The sequence below is a fragment of the Suncus etruscus genome, chromosome 2 (assembly GCF_024139225.1).
Source record: "Suncus etruscus isolate mSunEtr1 chromosome 2, mSunEtr1.pri.cur, whole genome shotgun sequence".
NCBI classification, from domain to species: Eukaryota; Metazoa; Chordata; class Mammalia; order Eulipotyphla; family Soricidae; genus Suncus; species Suncus etruscus.
In genome coordinates, this window is record NC_064849.1 from 18,201,290 (window position 1) to 18,218,777 (window position 17,488).

The 17,488-nt window shown below is 42.6% G+C and overlaps 1 protein-coding gene across 1 annotated transcript in view; it reads left to right on the top strand.

The window, feature by feature from the left end:
- Positions 1 to 1,488: 1,488 nt before the first annotated feature.
- The window catches only part of USP40 (ubiquitin specific peptidase 40), a 72,667-nt gene continuing 56,667 nt past the window's right edge, over positions 1,489 to 17,488 (top strand). Inside the window, exons 1-7 of the mRNA XM_049769354.1 lie at positions 1,489 to 1,555; positions 2,772 to 3,019; positions 7,187 to 7,254; positions 8,322 to 8,435; positions 10,908 to 11,072; positions 14,189 to 14,335; positions 15,268 to 15,411. Coding sequence (XP_049625311.1) covers positions 2,791 to 3,019; positions 7,187 to 7,254; positions 8,322 to 8,435; positions 10,908 to 11,072; positions 14,189 to 14,335; positions 15,268 to 15,411 — 867 coding nt within the window. The 5' untranslated portion in view covers positions 1,489 to 1,555; positions 2,772 to 2,790. The remainder of the gene's footprint in view (positions 1,556 to 2,771; positions 3,020 to 7,186; positions 7,255 to 8,321; positions 8,436 to 10,907; positions 11,073 to 14,188; positions 14,336 to 15,267; positions 15,412 to 17,488) is intronic.

Sequence of the window (17,488 nt, forward strand, 5' to 3'; positions counted from 1 at the left end):
TCCCTTATGATTGGGAATGAGACCTCTGCTTCACCAGCATTAGATTCTGAGTCCCCATTTTAAAAATAAAATAATCATGTGGGGCCAGAGAGATAGCACAGTGGTAAGGCGTTTGCCTAAGGTTTAGATGTAGAAGGACGGTGGTTCGAATCCCAGCATCCCATATGGTCCCCTGAGCCTGCCAGGAGCGATTTCTGAGCATAGAGCCAGGAGTAACCCCTGAAGGCTGCCGGTTGTGACCCAAAAACATAAAAACAAACAAAAAATAAAATCACGTAGTCACATTAATTACAATGGTAACAAATGAATTTAGGTACTAATTAGTAAGGGCAAATAGGCACAGGAAATTGCATTCAATGTTTAATTTCAATGTTTATATAATACGTAAACATTGATTAAACATATGTATTATGTGTTTACATCTGTATGTAAACACACACTGGGATAATCAGCACAAGATTTCAGACATAAAAGCAGAATGTAGCTCTAGGATGTATATTGAATATAGTTTTTGTTTGTTTGTTTGTTTGTTTGGGGGTCACACAAGGCAGTGCTCAGGGGTTACTCCTGGCTCTGTGCTCAGAAATTGCTCCTGGAAAGCCCTGGGATTTATCTGAGATGCAGGTAATCAAACTTGAGTTCGTCCTGGTTCAGCCACATGCAAGGCAAATGCCCTACCTCTGTGCTATTGCTCCAGCCCCTTGACAACCTCAGTGCTCATATCTCAGGCTAGCATTCTCTTCAACTCTTGCCTTGCACTTTCATCTTCCACTGTTATTGGTCTTAAAAAAAATCTTCAGGGGAAGTTTGGGATTTCCTTTTGAGTGGAAGCTGAAAGGAACAGGGGAGAGGCCACACTCAGGTTTAAGTGACTAATCATGGGGTTGGAGAAATTGCACATGTTGCCATCCCTGGTGCAATATGAGTCTGGCATCAGATCCCTAGCACTACAAACAGTCCCTAAGCATTGCCAGGTGATATCCTTGAGCACAGAGCCAGGAGTAAGTAAGCCTTGAGCACCATCCCAACTCCTTCCGAAGAAAGAAATTGTCCTGTTAAGTTAGTGTTCACGTGAGCTAAATTTAGAGGACAATTTATCGGTATTTTTAATGTATTCTAGCGGTGGACTAGTGAAAGTTATTAGAAACAAAATCAACATTGAAGGTTGATCAAAATCAAGGTTCAATAGTATGTGGATGGATCTTCCTTCCTCTGAGACTCCCCTCTCTCTATCCCCGCCCTCAAGCTCGAGGATTCTCTCTGCGGTACTAGGGAACGGGGAGGATAGAGAAAAAGGACCATCCCTAGCTGAGAGTAGGTAGCCAGCCATAGCAGGCCAAGAGTGTAGCCAGACGTTCCAAAAAAACTACGTATCCCATAAGGCATCACGAGGCTGTCGCTCCCCGCGGAGCATCATGGGAGATGTAGTCTTTTTGTTCCACGACTGGCTCCCACGCCACAGCCGGAGACCCACCCTTGCCAACATGGCGGCGCCCAATTAGGGCGCGCTAATTGCTTCGAGTTTGGGCCGAGGCAGGGTTCGGGACTTTAGGCTGTAAGTGGGGTCGGCGTCTGGGTCCTCCGGGAGGGTCGTGGGTTGTGTCGTAACCACTTTGGGGGCACGGTTTGAGGTGGGAGGGGCACCCCTGCTGCTCGCTGTGGAAGGGCCTGGGCCTCATCGAGAGCATTGGGGTGCACGGCAAAAGCAATCAGGATCACGAACTTAAGGGCAAGCTTTGGAGGCATTTTGGGGTGTTTTTCTCCTGAGGAATGGGCTAGGGGAAATCTTTTGCTTTTTTGAGCATGAGTTGAGGCTGAGGAGGTGAGGCACTGGAGTGGGGGGGGATTGCTGTGCATTGATTGCTCCACTTCACACGCTCCACCATGTTGCATTCCAAGTGAAGCGCGAAGCCCATCCATCCCCTGGATCCCCAAAGTGCTTACTGGATTCAACCAAAGATGTATGGGGAGGCCTTGTTCCTTAATTTTAATAGCAGCCTCTTTCCTTCGCTTGCCCCAATGAACCCGTTTCTGTCTCTCCCCACTTTTACTTAAGACTGTTGCAGAGATCACACTTGTCTTTTGAGTCGTTGAAGTGCATCATCTGGCGCAGGCAGTGTGAAAGCTGAGATTTAATCAGTGATTGGACTCTGCCCTCCACCAACCCCCACTTTATCCACTCTCGATGCCTGGGTTTGGCTCTGCCACCCTTCTCTCCTGCCATTCGAGGGTCCAGGAATAGGAGTGGGGTTTATTTCCCCCTTGGGATGCCAGCCTGCCTTTTAAAAGACTGCTGCAATTTACTGTAAATAAACTGCACTGCAGAAATGCCTGAAAAAAGTTAAAAGGCATTTGGGACCCAAAGGATAGTACAGTGGGTTGGGTACTTGCCTTGCACACCGATAACCTAGAATTAATCTCCAGCATCCCAGATGGTCCCTCGAATCCCACCAGAAGTGATCCCCGAACAGGGCCATGAGCAAGTCTTGATCACTACGTGGTGTGATCCAAAAACAATTAAAAAAGGCATTCCGGTTGATCAAATGTCCCTCTGTAAAGGCATCTAGTGTTACACTTGAGAACAGAGGTAAGTAACTGGGAGCAATGAAAACATTCAGGTCTTGGAGCTTCTCAGCCCAAGTGACCTCTGTCCGTAGCAAGAACTGAAAATGGATGCTTCCAGGTATAAAAAGAGGAAGATATAAGGATGATTTATTCTAAAAAAAAACAAAACAAAAAAAAAAAAAAACATAACATGTCATTCTTTTAAGGGTAGTACTTAGTGTCACAATGTTTGGGAACCTATTCGAAGAGGATGATTCCAGTGTACCAAAAATTCAGTATTCCAGTGTGGAAAGAGGATATTTCCAGTATGGTAAAGGAAAGAAGTCACAGATCAAAGCTTTGGAGCCACCTGCTCCTAGAGAATTCACCAAATTAAGTGGAATCAGAAATCAGGGTGGAACTTGTTACCTCAATTCCCTTCTTCAGACTCTTCATTTCACACCTGAATTCAGAGGTATGCTATGTTCCATGCATTTGATTAATAATACACTCATATAATAATTCATCTCTCCATGTAATTTAATTATGCAAAAGCACAAATAGCCGAAGTGATTCAGCTGTATTCCCCATGAGTGTGTGTTGTTGATAATATAAAACAAGTTGTTAATTCTCTGTGCAGAGAAATATGAAATATCAGTTACCTTTAATATATTCTGTGTGGGGCCAGATAGATAGCATGGAGGTAAGGCGTTTGCCTTGCATGCAGAAGGATGGTGGTTCAAATCCTGGCATCCCATATGGTCCCCCGAGCCTGCCAGGAGCTATTTCTGAGCGTAGAGCCAGGAGAAACCCCTGAACACTGCCAGTGTGACCCCAAAACAAACAAAAATAAACCAAGCCAGAGTTACCCAAAGCAATTACATCCTCACCTTCAAGTGTGGAGGAATGTCACATTATACATAGCTCAGAATTATTTATCTGCTGTTATGAGGTCTAGAAAACTGACCACCTGAATTCCAAAGGCCCAAGTTCTTAGGTAAAGGGTTATGTTGCAAAGAACAGACGCCCACTTAAATGAGCTCCATTTTGAAGGGTTCACTACCCAATGTAGAATTTTCAGGGAGCTCGCCTAAACTAGTGGGCTTGGATTCTGTGCCCTCTTGCTCCGTACTGTTTGTCCTGTTCCCAGCTCTGTCACTGAAGACAAGTGCAGAAACGCAAAACATAGCACAAGGAGGGGAGGGGAGGGGAGAGAAGAGGAGAGAGGAAGGGAGGAAATGGGAGGAGAGGGGAGAGAGGCAGAAGAGAAAGGAGATATCAGCAGCGAGGCTGATGCTGCTTATGCTGTATATTAGGTCAGGCCCAGCCAGGGGTCCTTGGCCCTAGAGGCCCCCGGCCCACAGGCTCTCCTTGGGTATCTTCCTGGGCCACCCTCTCCCCAACTGTCAGGCTTCTTTTATATATGGTCAGTTGACCTTTATAGTGGGGCATGTTCATTGGCCGTTACAGGGAAGCATCATCACTCCTTAAAGATACATTAACGGACAAGGGTCTTTGTTCCTGTCTTAGAGTTCAGCAAAAATGACTTGGCCTTCACTTGGCCTTGACCAGGGCTCCCAGATATAAAGCTCTCTGGTTCTGGGCTGGAGCAATAGCATTGCCTCGCACAAGGCTGACCTGGGGCTGACCTGGGACAAATCGGGTTTAATTCCTGACATCCCTTGGGGCCAGGGAGATAGCAAAGTGGTAGGGCGTTTGCCTTGCACACGGCCAACATTGGACGGACCCTGATTCGATTCCCAGCATCCCATATGGTCCCCCAAGCCTGCCAGGAGCGATTTCTGAGTGCATTGCCAGGAGTGATCCCTGAAAACCGCCAGTGTGACCCAAAAACAAAACAAACAAACAAACAAACAAAAATAGAGCTCTCTGGCTTTGTAGTTCAGTTCTCCACCATATCTCCCCAGGCTGTAAATAGATTTCCTAAATCCAAGATTTTACTCCAATTTCCCTCAAAACCTCTAGTTTAGTAAATCTTTTTTATTTTTTCTCTTGCTCAGAAAAACTTCCTCTCTCCAGAGGTTAAGGCTATTATTCCCACCCATTTTAAATGTAATTACTCTTGTCCCTCATTCTATTCCTTCATAGAGATAATCACGAAGGTATCTCCTTGGGGACCAGAGAGATAATACAGTGGGTAAGGTGCACACATGGCCTACTCATATTCTGTTCCCTCAGCACAGCATAACACACACACACACACACACACACACACAAACAATACAGTGGGTAAGGTGCACACATGGCTGACTCATATTCTGTTCCCTCAGCACAGCATAACACACACACACACACACACACACACACACACACACACACACACACAAATCCCCCCAAATCTTCCTGATAAAGCCTGATTAATTCCTCTATAGAAATCATCATTAAAATGAATATACCATAGGGTTTATAAATTTACCAGCTTTTAATACAAATGAAATTAAAGGCAACTAGGGGGCCGGAGAGATAGCATGGAGGTAAGGCGTTTGCCTTTCATGCAGGAGGTCATCGGTTCGAATCCCGGCACCCCATATGGTCCCCTGTGCCTGCCAGGAGCAATTTCTGAGCCTGGAGCCAGGAATAACCCCTGAGCACTGCCAGGTGTGACCCAAAAACCAAAAAAAAAAAAAAAAAAAAAAGAAATTAAAGGCAACTTGAAGTAAAAAGTAGCCTTAAAAGAAGACATAAAGGAGCCAAAGTAGTAATGCAGTGAGGAAGACATTTGCCTTGTACATAGCCAACTCTAGTTTGATTCCCCGCACCTCCACATGTGGAACAAAACTAAAAAAAAAAAAAAAAAAAAATGGAAGAAAAGTAGGTGGGCAGCAGGGTCATGTTGTGTTTATGTGAGCAAGAATATCATATTTTGCCACACTACAGAGTTATACCCCCCTTTTGGAGGGGGGGACAAAAATAGTGGGATGCAGCCATGATGTGAATTTTTTCAAATTTCTGAACCAGTTTTGTTGTTGTTTGTTGTTGTTGTTGTTGTTTTTAGCTTTATTAATTGATCGATTGGTTTCTGGGCCACACCTGGTGGCACTCAGAAGTTACTTTTGGCTCTGCACTCAGAAATCGCCCCTGGCAGACTAGGGGACCATATGGGATGCTGGGAATCAAACTGGATTCCTCCCAGTTTGGCTGCATACAAGGCAAATGTCCTACCACTGTGCTCTCTCTCTGGCCCCTCTGAACCAGTTTTGAACTATTCCTGGTTTATCTTTGTCTAATAGGCAGAATCATTGTCTATAAGCATAATATCTCTCCTCTCTCTCTTCTCCCTCCTCTTTCTCTCACTCTCTTCTTTCACTCCCTCCTCTCTCTCTTTCTCCCCCCCCCCCCACTTTCTCATTTTCCATGGAATTTCCAGGCAACTATGGGCAAGGGGTATAGCAGATTGATTGTTAAAGGCCTTGTGTGAAAATGGCTCTATTTCCCATTACCTGCCCAAAGTGCAGGATGAATGGAACATTTCTCACTGATCGCTGAAGCAGGTTTTGGTGGGAGGTGCCACCTCTCCCTCTCTCTTTGGAGTATAGGATTCTCCCTTTAGAAATTCCTTAAAAATGGGGGTCCGGAGAGATAGCACAGCGGCGTTTGCCTTGCAAGCAGCCGATCCAGGACCAAAAGTGGTTGGTTCGAAACCCGGTGTCCCATATGGTCCCCCGTGCCTGCCAGGAGCTATTTCTGAGCAGACAGCCAGGAGTAACCTCTGAGCACCACCGGGTGTGGCCCAAAAACCAAAAACCAGAAAAAAAAAATTCCCTAAAAATGGGGACAGAGCTATAACACAAGTGGTAGGGTGTTTGCCTTGCACACAGCTGATCCAGGATGGACCTTGGCTTGGTACCTGGCATCCCTTATGGTCCCCTGAGCCAGGAGAAATGTCTGAGTGCATAACCAAGAATAACCCTTGAGCATCACAGGGTGTGGCTCAAAGGGAAAAAAAAATTCCCTAAAAGTGTAAACACAGACTTTTTCAAAAGATTGAAGGATGCCCTGTGTGGACAAGAAAGTAGATGCTGCCTTATTTAGGAATGCTGGCAATTGGCACTGGCTGTCAACTTTTCTTTCCAGGCAAGAATTCTACCAGTTGGGCTGGAGTGATAGCATAGTGGATAAGGGATTCAATTCCCAGCATCTCTTCTGGCTCCCAGACACTACCAAGAGTAACATCTGAATAACACTAGATTTGACCCCAAAACAAAACAAAATAAGAATTCTATTAACTATTGATACTCCTGACACAAAAGAGACATTTTCATACCAAAAACATGAAGGGTTTGGACCATCTCACCAAAGAGTGGTTGTAAACTTCTCATGTGGCATGAAAACAGGCCACACCTTCTATTTTCTGACTTTCCTCCTAGGATTTGGAATGCCAGCAAAGATATCTGAGTTTGCTATTTCCTATTTTCTGGACAAAATGTCCTTAGCATAGATGGTGGATATTACTTGGTATTTTCAAATGTCACCAGAAAGTAAGATGTATCCAATGTAAGGGTTTAAAGATTGTCACAGTTGTTTTTTTCTAAATCTGTAGCCTGATAGTGTTGACTTTGTAAAATTGTTTCCTGAAACGAAATAATCTAATTGCCATCTCTGATTATGCTTTTTTATTTAGAAGCCTTATTTTCTCTTGGTCCGGAGGAGCTTGGTTCTTTAGAAGATAAGGAGAATCCTGACACAAAGGTATTCCTTACTCTACTAGGGCTTGGGACTGTTTAGTTTGTTTTGCATTTTGAGAACTAAGGAAATGATTTTTAGAGCAGGCATTAAATTTTTAACAGAAAGCAGCAATTTAATTAATTTAACAAGTATGACCAATGTTATTTTGAAGAAGTGACTTGACTAGCAATCTTACTGGTAGTGAAATCTCCCAAGAAAGAATCCCTTTCACTGTGACTGGAGCAATAGGACAGTGGGGTGGGGACTTGCCTTGTATGCAGCTGACCCAGGGCCTATCCCCAGAACCCCAATGTGGTTCCCGAGCCCAGTCAGAGGACCAGAGCTAAAACCAGGGGAAAGCCTTTAGTGCTGCAAGTAGTACTGCCCCATCCCCCTAAAATAAAGAACACCTTTCCAGATACAATGCACCTGATTTATTAACCCACCCCATTCTCCGGTGATTTTCTCTCTTCTGATAAAGAAGATATTTGAAAATGGTTTAAACTACTCTGAACAAAAATATCTCAATGATAGAATAAAATCCAGTCAATGGTCTAATTGCCATAAAAAAAATCCCAATGGTTTGTTTTCCCTTTAGCAATTTAAGTCCAGTCTGCAAGCAATATCCTGACTGTAGTATCCCAGTCCCACTGAGGCCCTAGGGCCCCGAGCTAGCAGGAGGAGGTGCCAGAATTCCAGAGCCAGAGACTTGTTACCAGAAAGTTTCTCACCTCACTGTTGTGTCCCAGGGTCTTTCTAGATAGTAACCTGCTAAAGACCCAGCTCAGCATCAGTCTACATCTGCAAATGGTTTGTTAGGGCCATTTAGAGTTGTCTTAATGATATGGACCATGGCAGGGTACAGAAGTTCAGATAATTAAAACTTCGGATTGAATTTGGGTTTGGTTTTGAATTTTTATGGCTTTCTGGGTTGTGTTTTGTTTTAAATCAAATAGTTATCATTATTACCTTTCTCCTGAAGGTACCGAGTGAACTAAGAAGTGTGAGCAAGCTAGTATCCAGTTCTCTTGAAACACTGCAGCCAGCATTGCCCAGATCTCATTTAGAAAAGTGTCTGCTTTCTCATGCAGGTCCGAATCATCCCTTTACAGTTACAGCGGTTGTTTGCTCAGTTGCTGCTCTTAGACCAGGAAGCTGCATCCACCGAGGATCTCACCAACAGCTTTGGGTGGACATGCAATGAGGTACGGAGGGCAGCTGCCCCTGAGATCTGTGCTTTTAGGGACTCAGGGTACTGGGTTCAATGTTTGCTTCCCACATTAAATCATTGTAAGCCAAAAACATATGTGTAGATAGTGACTTGACATGAAATTGTGTAAAATTCTGAGATTTGGGTGTGGGGAGAGGGTTGCAAATGCAGATAGGAGTGTAAGCTGATTTTTGCACTGTCTCCCCCTGAGCATCTTCATTAGTCTAGTAGAGATCAGATGCCTGTTTTACTCCCACTGATAAAGCTACCATTGAGTCTCCCATTGAAACTACCATTGATAAAGCGAGCATTTAAGAGCTACTGAAGTTGCCCAGATTCCTTCTTCTCTCTGCCTTTGAGGTTTGCTTTTGTGTTTGAAATGGGGCTGATTAGAAGATTGGATTTGGATGGAAATGCAGGCCCTTCTTAGCCAAGATTTTCACATTGCCTATTCTGTCTTTCTTCCAACTCTCTTAATTTTTTTCTGTGTCTTCCTTGGCCCTCCTCTTCCTATTTTTTTCTATGAGCTCCTAGTGGTTGTGTTGCTTTGTGCAAACAAGGAACTATTGTCAGCAACTTGTGAAGACACTTGATGCCATAGACAAACAGGTTCAGAATCAAAGGAAAACAAGTCTGCATATTTTTATGGAACAGATATACTCCTATTTAGTTTTAAATTGTTAGAGGTTTTTTGTTTTGTTTTGTTTTGTTTTTTGGAGGGGTGCACATCTGTCAATTCTGGCTTTGCACTTGATAATTACTCCGGACAGGCTTGGGAAACTACATAGGGTACTGGTGATGGAACTGATTCAGCCACTTGCAAGAAAGTACCCTCTCTGACGTAGTACTATCTGGCCCCAAGGAGCAGATCTATTCTTAGGCAGATATGGGAGACTCTGAGGGCTGATCTGTAGCCTTCAACAGTGAACCCTAAGAACTTGTGTTCTTCAGTGCTCTCCTGATGGAGGGCAGGACTTAGCCACAGAACCATGCAGTGCCTTTTTAGCAGTGAAAGCTGAGTTTCTGGTGGAAAGCGGGAAATTGGTATGTTCTTTATATATTGTGTTAGAACTTAAGTGAAAGAGCAATATTACAGCAGGGAAGGGTCTTTGCCTTGCATGTGGCCAAACCAAGTTACCATCCCTGGTACCCAAGCCCCTGTCAGAAGTAACCCCAGAGAGTGGAGCCAGGAGTAAGTACTCAGCACTGCCAGGTATGGCTCAAAAACCCAAACAGTAAAAAAAAAAAAAAAAAAAAAAGGAATGGGGACAGAGTGCTACCACAGCAGTAGAGTATTTGCCTTGCACACGGCCAACCCAAGAAGGACCCAGGTTTGATTCCCAGAATCCCTATGGTCCCCCAAGCCTGCCAGGAGCAATTTCTAAGCGCAAAGCCAGGAGTAACCCGTGAGCGCCACTGGGTATGGCCCAAAACCTTTGACTCCCATCCCACGAGGTTTCCCAAGGGCAGGAGTCAATTCAAGGCTTTCTAGTAATATGCCCCCCCCCTTCTCCCTCATTGTCCTGTCCCCACAGTCAGTGCAAGGACTTTCTCTGTCTCTTCCTGCTCTCTTCCTGCTCCTTCCCACAGATCTGCTTTCTGGCCATTTTCTTGCCTTTTCTGGCCATTTCACATGAATAGAATCACACAATTGTGTCAGTTGTAACCAGCTTCTTTCACAGAGAAGAATGTTTGGGGGACAGGGAGGTAGTGCAGGGCTGAGGGGCATGTAGTCTTTATGCACTATCCAATTCAGGCTCCAGCCCCAAGTATAGACCCGGAGGCCCCTGAGTGCTGCCATAGTCCTGTTGCTTATTGCTCACGGGCCCAAGCAACCCCATATCCTCAGGCCTGTCATTGAATCACTGGTTGGCTTGGCTGAAGGTATCACTATGAGTGACCCCTGGGCCCTGAGTGCTGTAGGAACAGTCCCTAGGCACTCCCAAAACTCCTATTTATAGAGTTTTCAAGATTTATTATACACATCCCAGCATATTATTTTTAGTCAGACAATACTCCTAATGGATCAGATGCATTGGCTTTTAGTTCTTTCTTTTTTGGGGGGGGGAAGGGTCACCCCCGATGGTGCTCAGGGGTTATTCCTGGCTCTGCGCTCAGAAATTGCTCCTGGCAGGCTCAGGGGCCATACAGGATGTCAGAAATTGAACCCAGATCTGCCACGTGCAAGGAGAACACCTTGTTGCTGTGCTATTGCTTCAACCTCTCAGTCCTGCCTTTGGTTGATGGATCCCTTTTGATTTGGGTTCTAAGCTTCCACTAAGATGCTGATTTTATTTTTCACAAAGTGATGCAAACCTTTTTCTTTGTATTCCAGAGATCAGTTGTAGGCCTGTAGAAAGGTCAGTCAGAGTTTCTGAGACACCCCTAACTTCCTGCCTGCCTGCTTCATGTTCTGTTTTAAAAAGTTTGAAGACCCAGTTTCATGTACAGGCCAATTGTTTTATAGGAAATGAGGCAACACGATGTGCAGGAGCTGAATCGAATTCTCTTCAGTGCTTTGGAGACATCTTTAGTTGGGACCTCTGGCCACGACCTCATTAATCGTCTGTATCATGGCACCATTGTTAACCAGATTGTTTGTAAAGAATGTCAGAACGTCAGTGAAAAGCAGGTGAATATGCCAGCTTGATTTTGCAATATTCATATGTCAGCTACAATCCCAGTCTGTACCATTAAATCTTTGATTTGCACTAACTCATGAGGATTCTTATCAATACCATTATCACAGTTCTCACTTTATGTTGGCTGTACTTCAGGCATTAATTTATAATTTATGTTTCTCTTTGGTAATCAGAGATGCAAGTCTCTTAAAATGTAACTTTAGGGAACAGAGATGGAACAAGGATTAAGATGCGTGTCTTGCACTTGGCCACCCCACTTTAATCAACAGCACTCCATATGGTTTCCTCAACACTGCCAGGAAACCCCTAAACACCACTGAGTGTAGCACCAAATATCACACACATTGCAACCTTATATTCTTTTATTTTTATTTATTTATTTATCATTTATTTTGGTTTTCGGGTCACACCCGGCAGTGCTCAGGGGTTCCTCCTGGCTCTATCTATGCTCAAAAATTACCCCTGGTAGGCACAGGGGACCATATTGGATGCTGGAATTCGAACCACCGTTCTTCTGCATGAAAGGCAAACGCCCCACCTCCATGCTATCTCTCCGGCCCCCTTTATACTCTTTTAGAAACTAGATTAGAGGGATGTTTTATTGCCTGTGTTGGAAGTCAAGAAAGGAATAATGATATTCCTATCACATCACTGCTCTTAAATTTTCATAATGAGATTAGTGATAGGAATAGTATAAAACAAATTAGGAAAAGGGATTGCTCAAGAATATTTACATGAGGGGCTGGAGAGATAGCATGGCAGTAGGGCATTTGCCTTGCATGCAGAAGGATGGTGGTTCGAATCCCGGCATCCCATATGGTCCCCTGAGCCTGCCAGGAGCGATTTCTGAGTGTAGAGCCAGGAGAAATCCCTGAGCACTGCCGGGTGTTATCTAAAACACAAAACAAAACAAGAACAACAAAAAAGAATATTTAAATGAACAAACATATAAGTAAGGACTGGATTGATTTATTAATGTCCATTTGAAAGTTCATTTGTAAATGTATGCTTAGATTTAAATATTACATCTGATTTCTTTAAGCAAAACATACTCCACTGATCAAAGTGGCAAAAGAATTTTTTAAAATAAAAATTATATATGTAAAACTACTAAAATCCTGTTTAGTGCTATCTTTAATTTCTCATGATGCAGTTTACCCACTTAATTGAGGTAGAAATTAGAAATTGGTAATTTGTTCATGTACATATAATAACCTCTGTTTGCTCTACAGATCTAATAAAACAGATGATTTTATTGTTAAGTATTTGTCCTTTCATAAAATATTTATTTTGGCAAGAGTTACACTTCTTCTTGGTATTTGTTGTTTGACGAAAACATTAAATGTCATTTTCTAAATTATTTTATAATTCCTTTTTTAAATTTATCCACACAGACACATTATTTTCTTATTTCTTCCTGGTTTTGCCACCACACTCAGGTGCTCAGAACTAGTAACTTCTGGCTCTCTGCTTAGCTCTCACTCCTGGTGGGCTTGAAGAATATAGTTTGGAAATATATTGTTTATTTTCTTAGAGGTGCAAGAGGATTAACATTTTTATCTTAATCTTCTTCATTAAAATTTTTTTATTAAGTCACTGTGAATTTCCAACTTATTTGTGATTGGGTTCCAGGCATACAACGTTTCAACACTGATCCCTTCACCAGTGTCACTAATCCCTTCCTTCCACCAATGTGCCCACCCCACTTCATTGCCTCTGTGAGGGTTGCTTTTTTATAACTTTGACACTGGTTTATAGGCCCTCCTCTTCTTCTCTGTTGAGCACTTTTTCCTCCATTGGTGTGTGGTCCCTTCCCCTGTCCTGTCCTCCCATGTCCTCAGGGCCACGCTTCCTTCTGAAAATAAATTGGTTCTCCTGTTCTTTGTTTCTGTGTCCTTTGGGCACTTGTATTTCCCTGCTCTATTTCTTTGTAACTGGCATATGAGAGAGGTCATTTCAGGTTCAAGTGATTTTAAAGCATTGTATATGAAAGCATATTATAAATCAGACATTAGGGCCCGGAGAGATAGCATGGAGGTAAGGCATTTGCCTTGCATGCAGAAGGTCGGTGGTTCAAATCCTGGCATCCTATATGATCCCCTGAACCTGCCAGGAGCGACTTCTGAGCGTAGAGCCAGAAGTAACCCCTGAGCACTGCCAGATGTGACCCAAAACAAACAAAATCAGACGTTAACTTTCAGATACATATTATGTGCTATATAAATGTTACTTTTATATGTGAGATTTCCACCCTAAATTTAATTATAGTTCTGATGTTTTGTATACCCTTCAATCCCTTAAAGTAATGCTATTGTACACAAAGAAAAGGCTATTAATATGATTTATTGAATAGTATTTATTACAAGAACTAAATGATCCACATAGAGTTATAATAGATCTAAAGCCCCCCATTTTGCAAATACTTCTTAGTTTCCATTAAAAAAAAAAAAGCCTTTTTATGGGGTCAGAGCGATAGCACAGCAGTAGAACATTTGTCTTGCATGTCGCCAACTCAGGACAGACCCAGGTCAATCCCTGGCATCCTATATGGTCCCCCAAGCCTGCCAGGAGCAATTTCTCTGAGTGCAGAGCCAGGAGTAACCCCTGAGCATCACCAGGTAGGGCCCAAAAAGCAAACTAAAAAAAAAAAAGAAAAGAAAATTCCTTTCATCATAGCTAATAAAATTTTTAGTAGCATCAGTATGCATTTTATTGCCCTGAAAATAGTAGATGTATTAGATAGTAGTAGATGTGGCATGTGATTAGAAAGTTCAGCCCTGCCCTTTTTGTTTTAGTCTAAACGTGTTCATATCACTCCTTTATTCAGAAGTGTTTCCTGGCGCAAATAGGATTCAGTTATTTAGTTATAGTTACACTTAGAAACTTGTTCCTTATATACTGATTTTAAGAGAAATAATTAGTAGGTTTGGAGAGGATTGTTTAATGTTGAGAATTTCAGTATCTGAGTCCAAGATTTATACCTTCCTAATTACTGTGCTTTAGGAAATGTGGGTCTGATTATTTCTAGTACAGGGACAAATTGATGGTGTGTTTACAAGTCCCTGTGAAACTACTCTTTGATCCTGTATTTACCGCTATATTTCAGGAAGATTTCTTAGATCTAACTGTAGCAGTCAAAAACATTTCCAGTCTGGAAGATGCACTTTGGAACATGTATGTGGAAGAGGAAGTCTTTGAGCATGACAATTTGTACCAGTGTGGTGCCTGTGAGAGGCTGGTTACTGCAGCAAAGGTAGGACAGAAGTGTTCACACATGCTTTGTGGCAGAAAAGTCAGTTGTGTGAATTTAGCATGAACGGGAAGATCTGGGACCTCTCGTTGAGCAATAGTATAATGGGGCAGTATTTGCATTTGCACACAGCTGCATGGGTTTGATCCCTGTACCTTGTTTTGTTCCCCAAGCCCTCCAAAGATGATTTCTGAGCATAGAGTAAGGAATAAGCCTTGAGCACTGCCAATGTGGCCCCAAAACCAATAAATAAATAAATCTGAGTTGAAACATATTTACAATTATATAACTTAATCAGATATTTATAATACAGGCTTCAGAGAAAGGGCGACGACACGCAGCAATGCTCAGGGCTGCTACTAGCTCTGATCAAGAACAATTCTGGAGAACATATATGATGTGGTATAGTGATTTGAATTGGAGGTAGCAGGATGCAATGCTAGTGCCTTAACCCCTATCCTGTATCTCTGGCCCCTTATACTAAAAACTCCCAAGATTCCAGCGCAACAGTCCTTTCACTTACTTTCTCCCCAAGTATGAATTTATTTGTATGTGGTATTTCTTAACCTAAAACTGGACTTGGGAACCTTGCATTTGGGAGCCATATGTCTTAGAGCACAGCCACCTAGCACGGCCTCATGTAGTTCTGGTGGTCCCATATGTGCTGGGCCCAGCAGACAATGGGCAGCCAAAAGTAGCCCCTGAGCCCTCTTGAGTAGAGGGGGAGGCTTCTATAAGGAAATAGTTGGGTTATAGTTGTCAGTTGTGAGCAGAAGTGATTGATAGCACCAAGTATGGCATGGAGCCCATGGAAATTCAATTTTAAATTAAAATTAGAGTCTCTAAGAACTGTCTCCAGTTGCTTTTCATGGTAAAAATCTGTATTTTAATCTTACTTCACTTTTCAAAAACTCATATTTTTTTTCTTTTGACAGTCGGCCAAATTACGGAAGCTCCCTCCTTTTCTGACTGTTTCATTGTTAAGATTCAACTTTGATTTTGTGAAGTGTAAGCGATACAAGGAAACTAGCCGTTATACCTTCCCTCTGCAGATCAATCTCAAGCCCTTTTGTGAACAGGTTTGGACTGTTTGTGTTCTTTTGAAATTCTTTTCTGTTGGCAGCCACAACCTTCTCTGACCTGACTTGTGGGTGGCTGGTTGTAGGCTCTCCAGGTGTTGCTTGCTGGTCTTTGTTGTGCCCTGCCAGCCTTCAGACGCTAAACCGCAGAAGCATCCCTATACCTCCTCCCTGATGGTGACACACAGAAACGTGCCCAAAGAACACGTGGCCTGGGGGCAAAAGGAATGGGTCAAAATTCACCTATGAAGTGAAAGCGTAAGAACAAAATTAGAAAATAATCTTATGTTAGAAAAATTATCTTGAACTCATTTCCTGGCTATGGGTCTTTAGTTCATTTTAGATGTGTACATGAATTTGGAACATGAATTGTCCATTGAAACTTTAGAATTTGTTTTGCTTGAAGACAAAGGAAAAAACGATTAGGAAAAATAATTCTGTACTCCATCTACTGTATAAGCCTATATACATAGCGCATTCAGCAGCAAATTTTTGTAGTTCTTATTATAAATCTTTAAAAAAAAAATTGAGGGGATCAAATCCAGTTTCACTCGAGTTCATCCTGGCTGTGCACTCAGAAATTACTCCTGGCAAACTTTGGTGACTATATGGGATGACAGAGATCGAACCCAGGTTGGCCACATGCAAGGCAAACACCCTACCCCCTGTGCTATTGCTCTGGCCTTTAAGTCGTTGCTTTTGTTAAAACCAGAACATTTATTAGCTGGTGTTGCATTTTTCTGTGTATGCATAATCATTTTATAAATGTTCTTAAGCTCAGATGACCTTTCCTCTAGAGCAACTCTCATTACTGAGCTTAATGTTGATGATGATGATGATGATTATACGAATTACCTGGGGAGACTCGAGCATTGCCCTGTGTTATTATTTTGTGTAAAATAAGAAGATTTCTGGTGTAAAATTAATTTACTCACCCTTCCCCTACGGGCTTCCTGAAAATTCTGGCCCTTTTATTAACAATCGTTTGTCCTGTGATTTTCCTATGCTGAAATAAGGAACTATCAAATGTTTCTTCTTTAGGAATTCACATTGGTTTGAAAATAGCCCTCCCCTCCACACACATTATTCAATTTGCCTCTGTATACATCTTTTGTATTTTTTGAATACAAAAAAATCAATCAGACATATAAAAGTGCTTCTTGGTGGAGGGGCGGAGAGATAGCATAAAGGTAGGGCATTTGCTTGCATGCAGTAGGATGGTGGTTCAAATCCTGGCATCCCTCATGGTCCCCTGAGCCTGCCAGAAGCGATTTCTGAGTGTACAGCCAGGAATAACTCCTGAGCACTGCTGGGTGTGACCCAACCCCCTTCCCAAAAAAAGGCACTTCTTGGGACAGAAGGGGTAGTTCAAATTGTAGAGCATGAGCATAGCATATGCAAGCCTTGAGTTTGACCCCTGGCATCTATGACCTTTACTTCCAGTACCAAAGAGCCTAGCCATGGTGTCTCCAAACCATTGATCCTTCAGGTCAGCTTTGGTCCCAGTTACCACGTGATGTAACCCATGTTACAAAACAGATGCATGAAGTTTGTCCTTTTAGAACATATTAGCCTCCAATACTTGGTGCTACTTCAAATAAGCAGTCTAAAGTAGATTCTTTCCCAAAAATCAGTGTGAGTTTCTGTTGGGTTAATCATAATCATAGAGCCATGATCACTGCAGAATGGGTTATTAAAGGATTAATAACCAATAAAGAACTTTTCAGATATCAGATGAAAAGGCTAGTGGTAACTTTGTTTGCCAGAGGCCTGGACTCAATCCTTGGCAGCACTGCTGGGTGAGTGTATACCCTAATCTTAACCTCCAAAAAATAATTTTTTAATCTCACCTGTCTTAACAAAACAGTATTTATAATTCCTGAATTCCCATTGCATGCAAAAGAATAAAGTGTCAGGAGGATTGATGTATGCTAGATATGGCTCTTTGAGGTTCATTCACATATTAGTTGGACAAAACTCAGCAACTACAGAGCACTTTTTTTGTTTGTTTGTTTTTGTTTTTAGGCCACACCTAGCGGTGCTCAGGGGTTACTCCTAGGTATCTGCTCAGAAATAG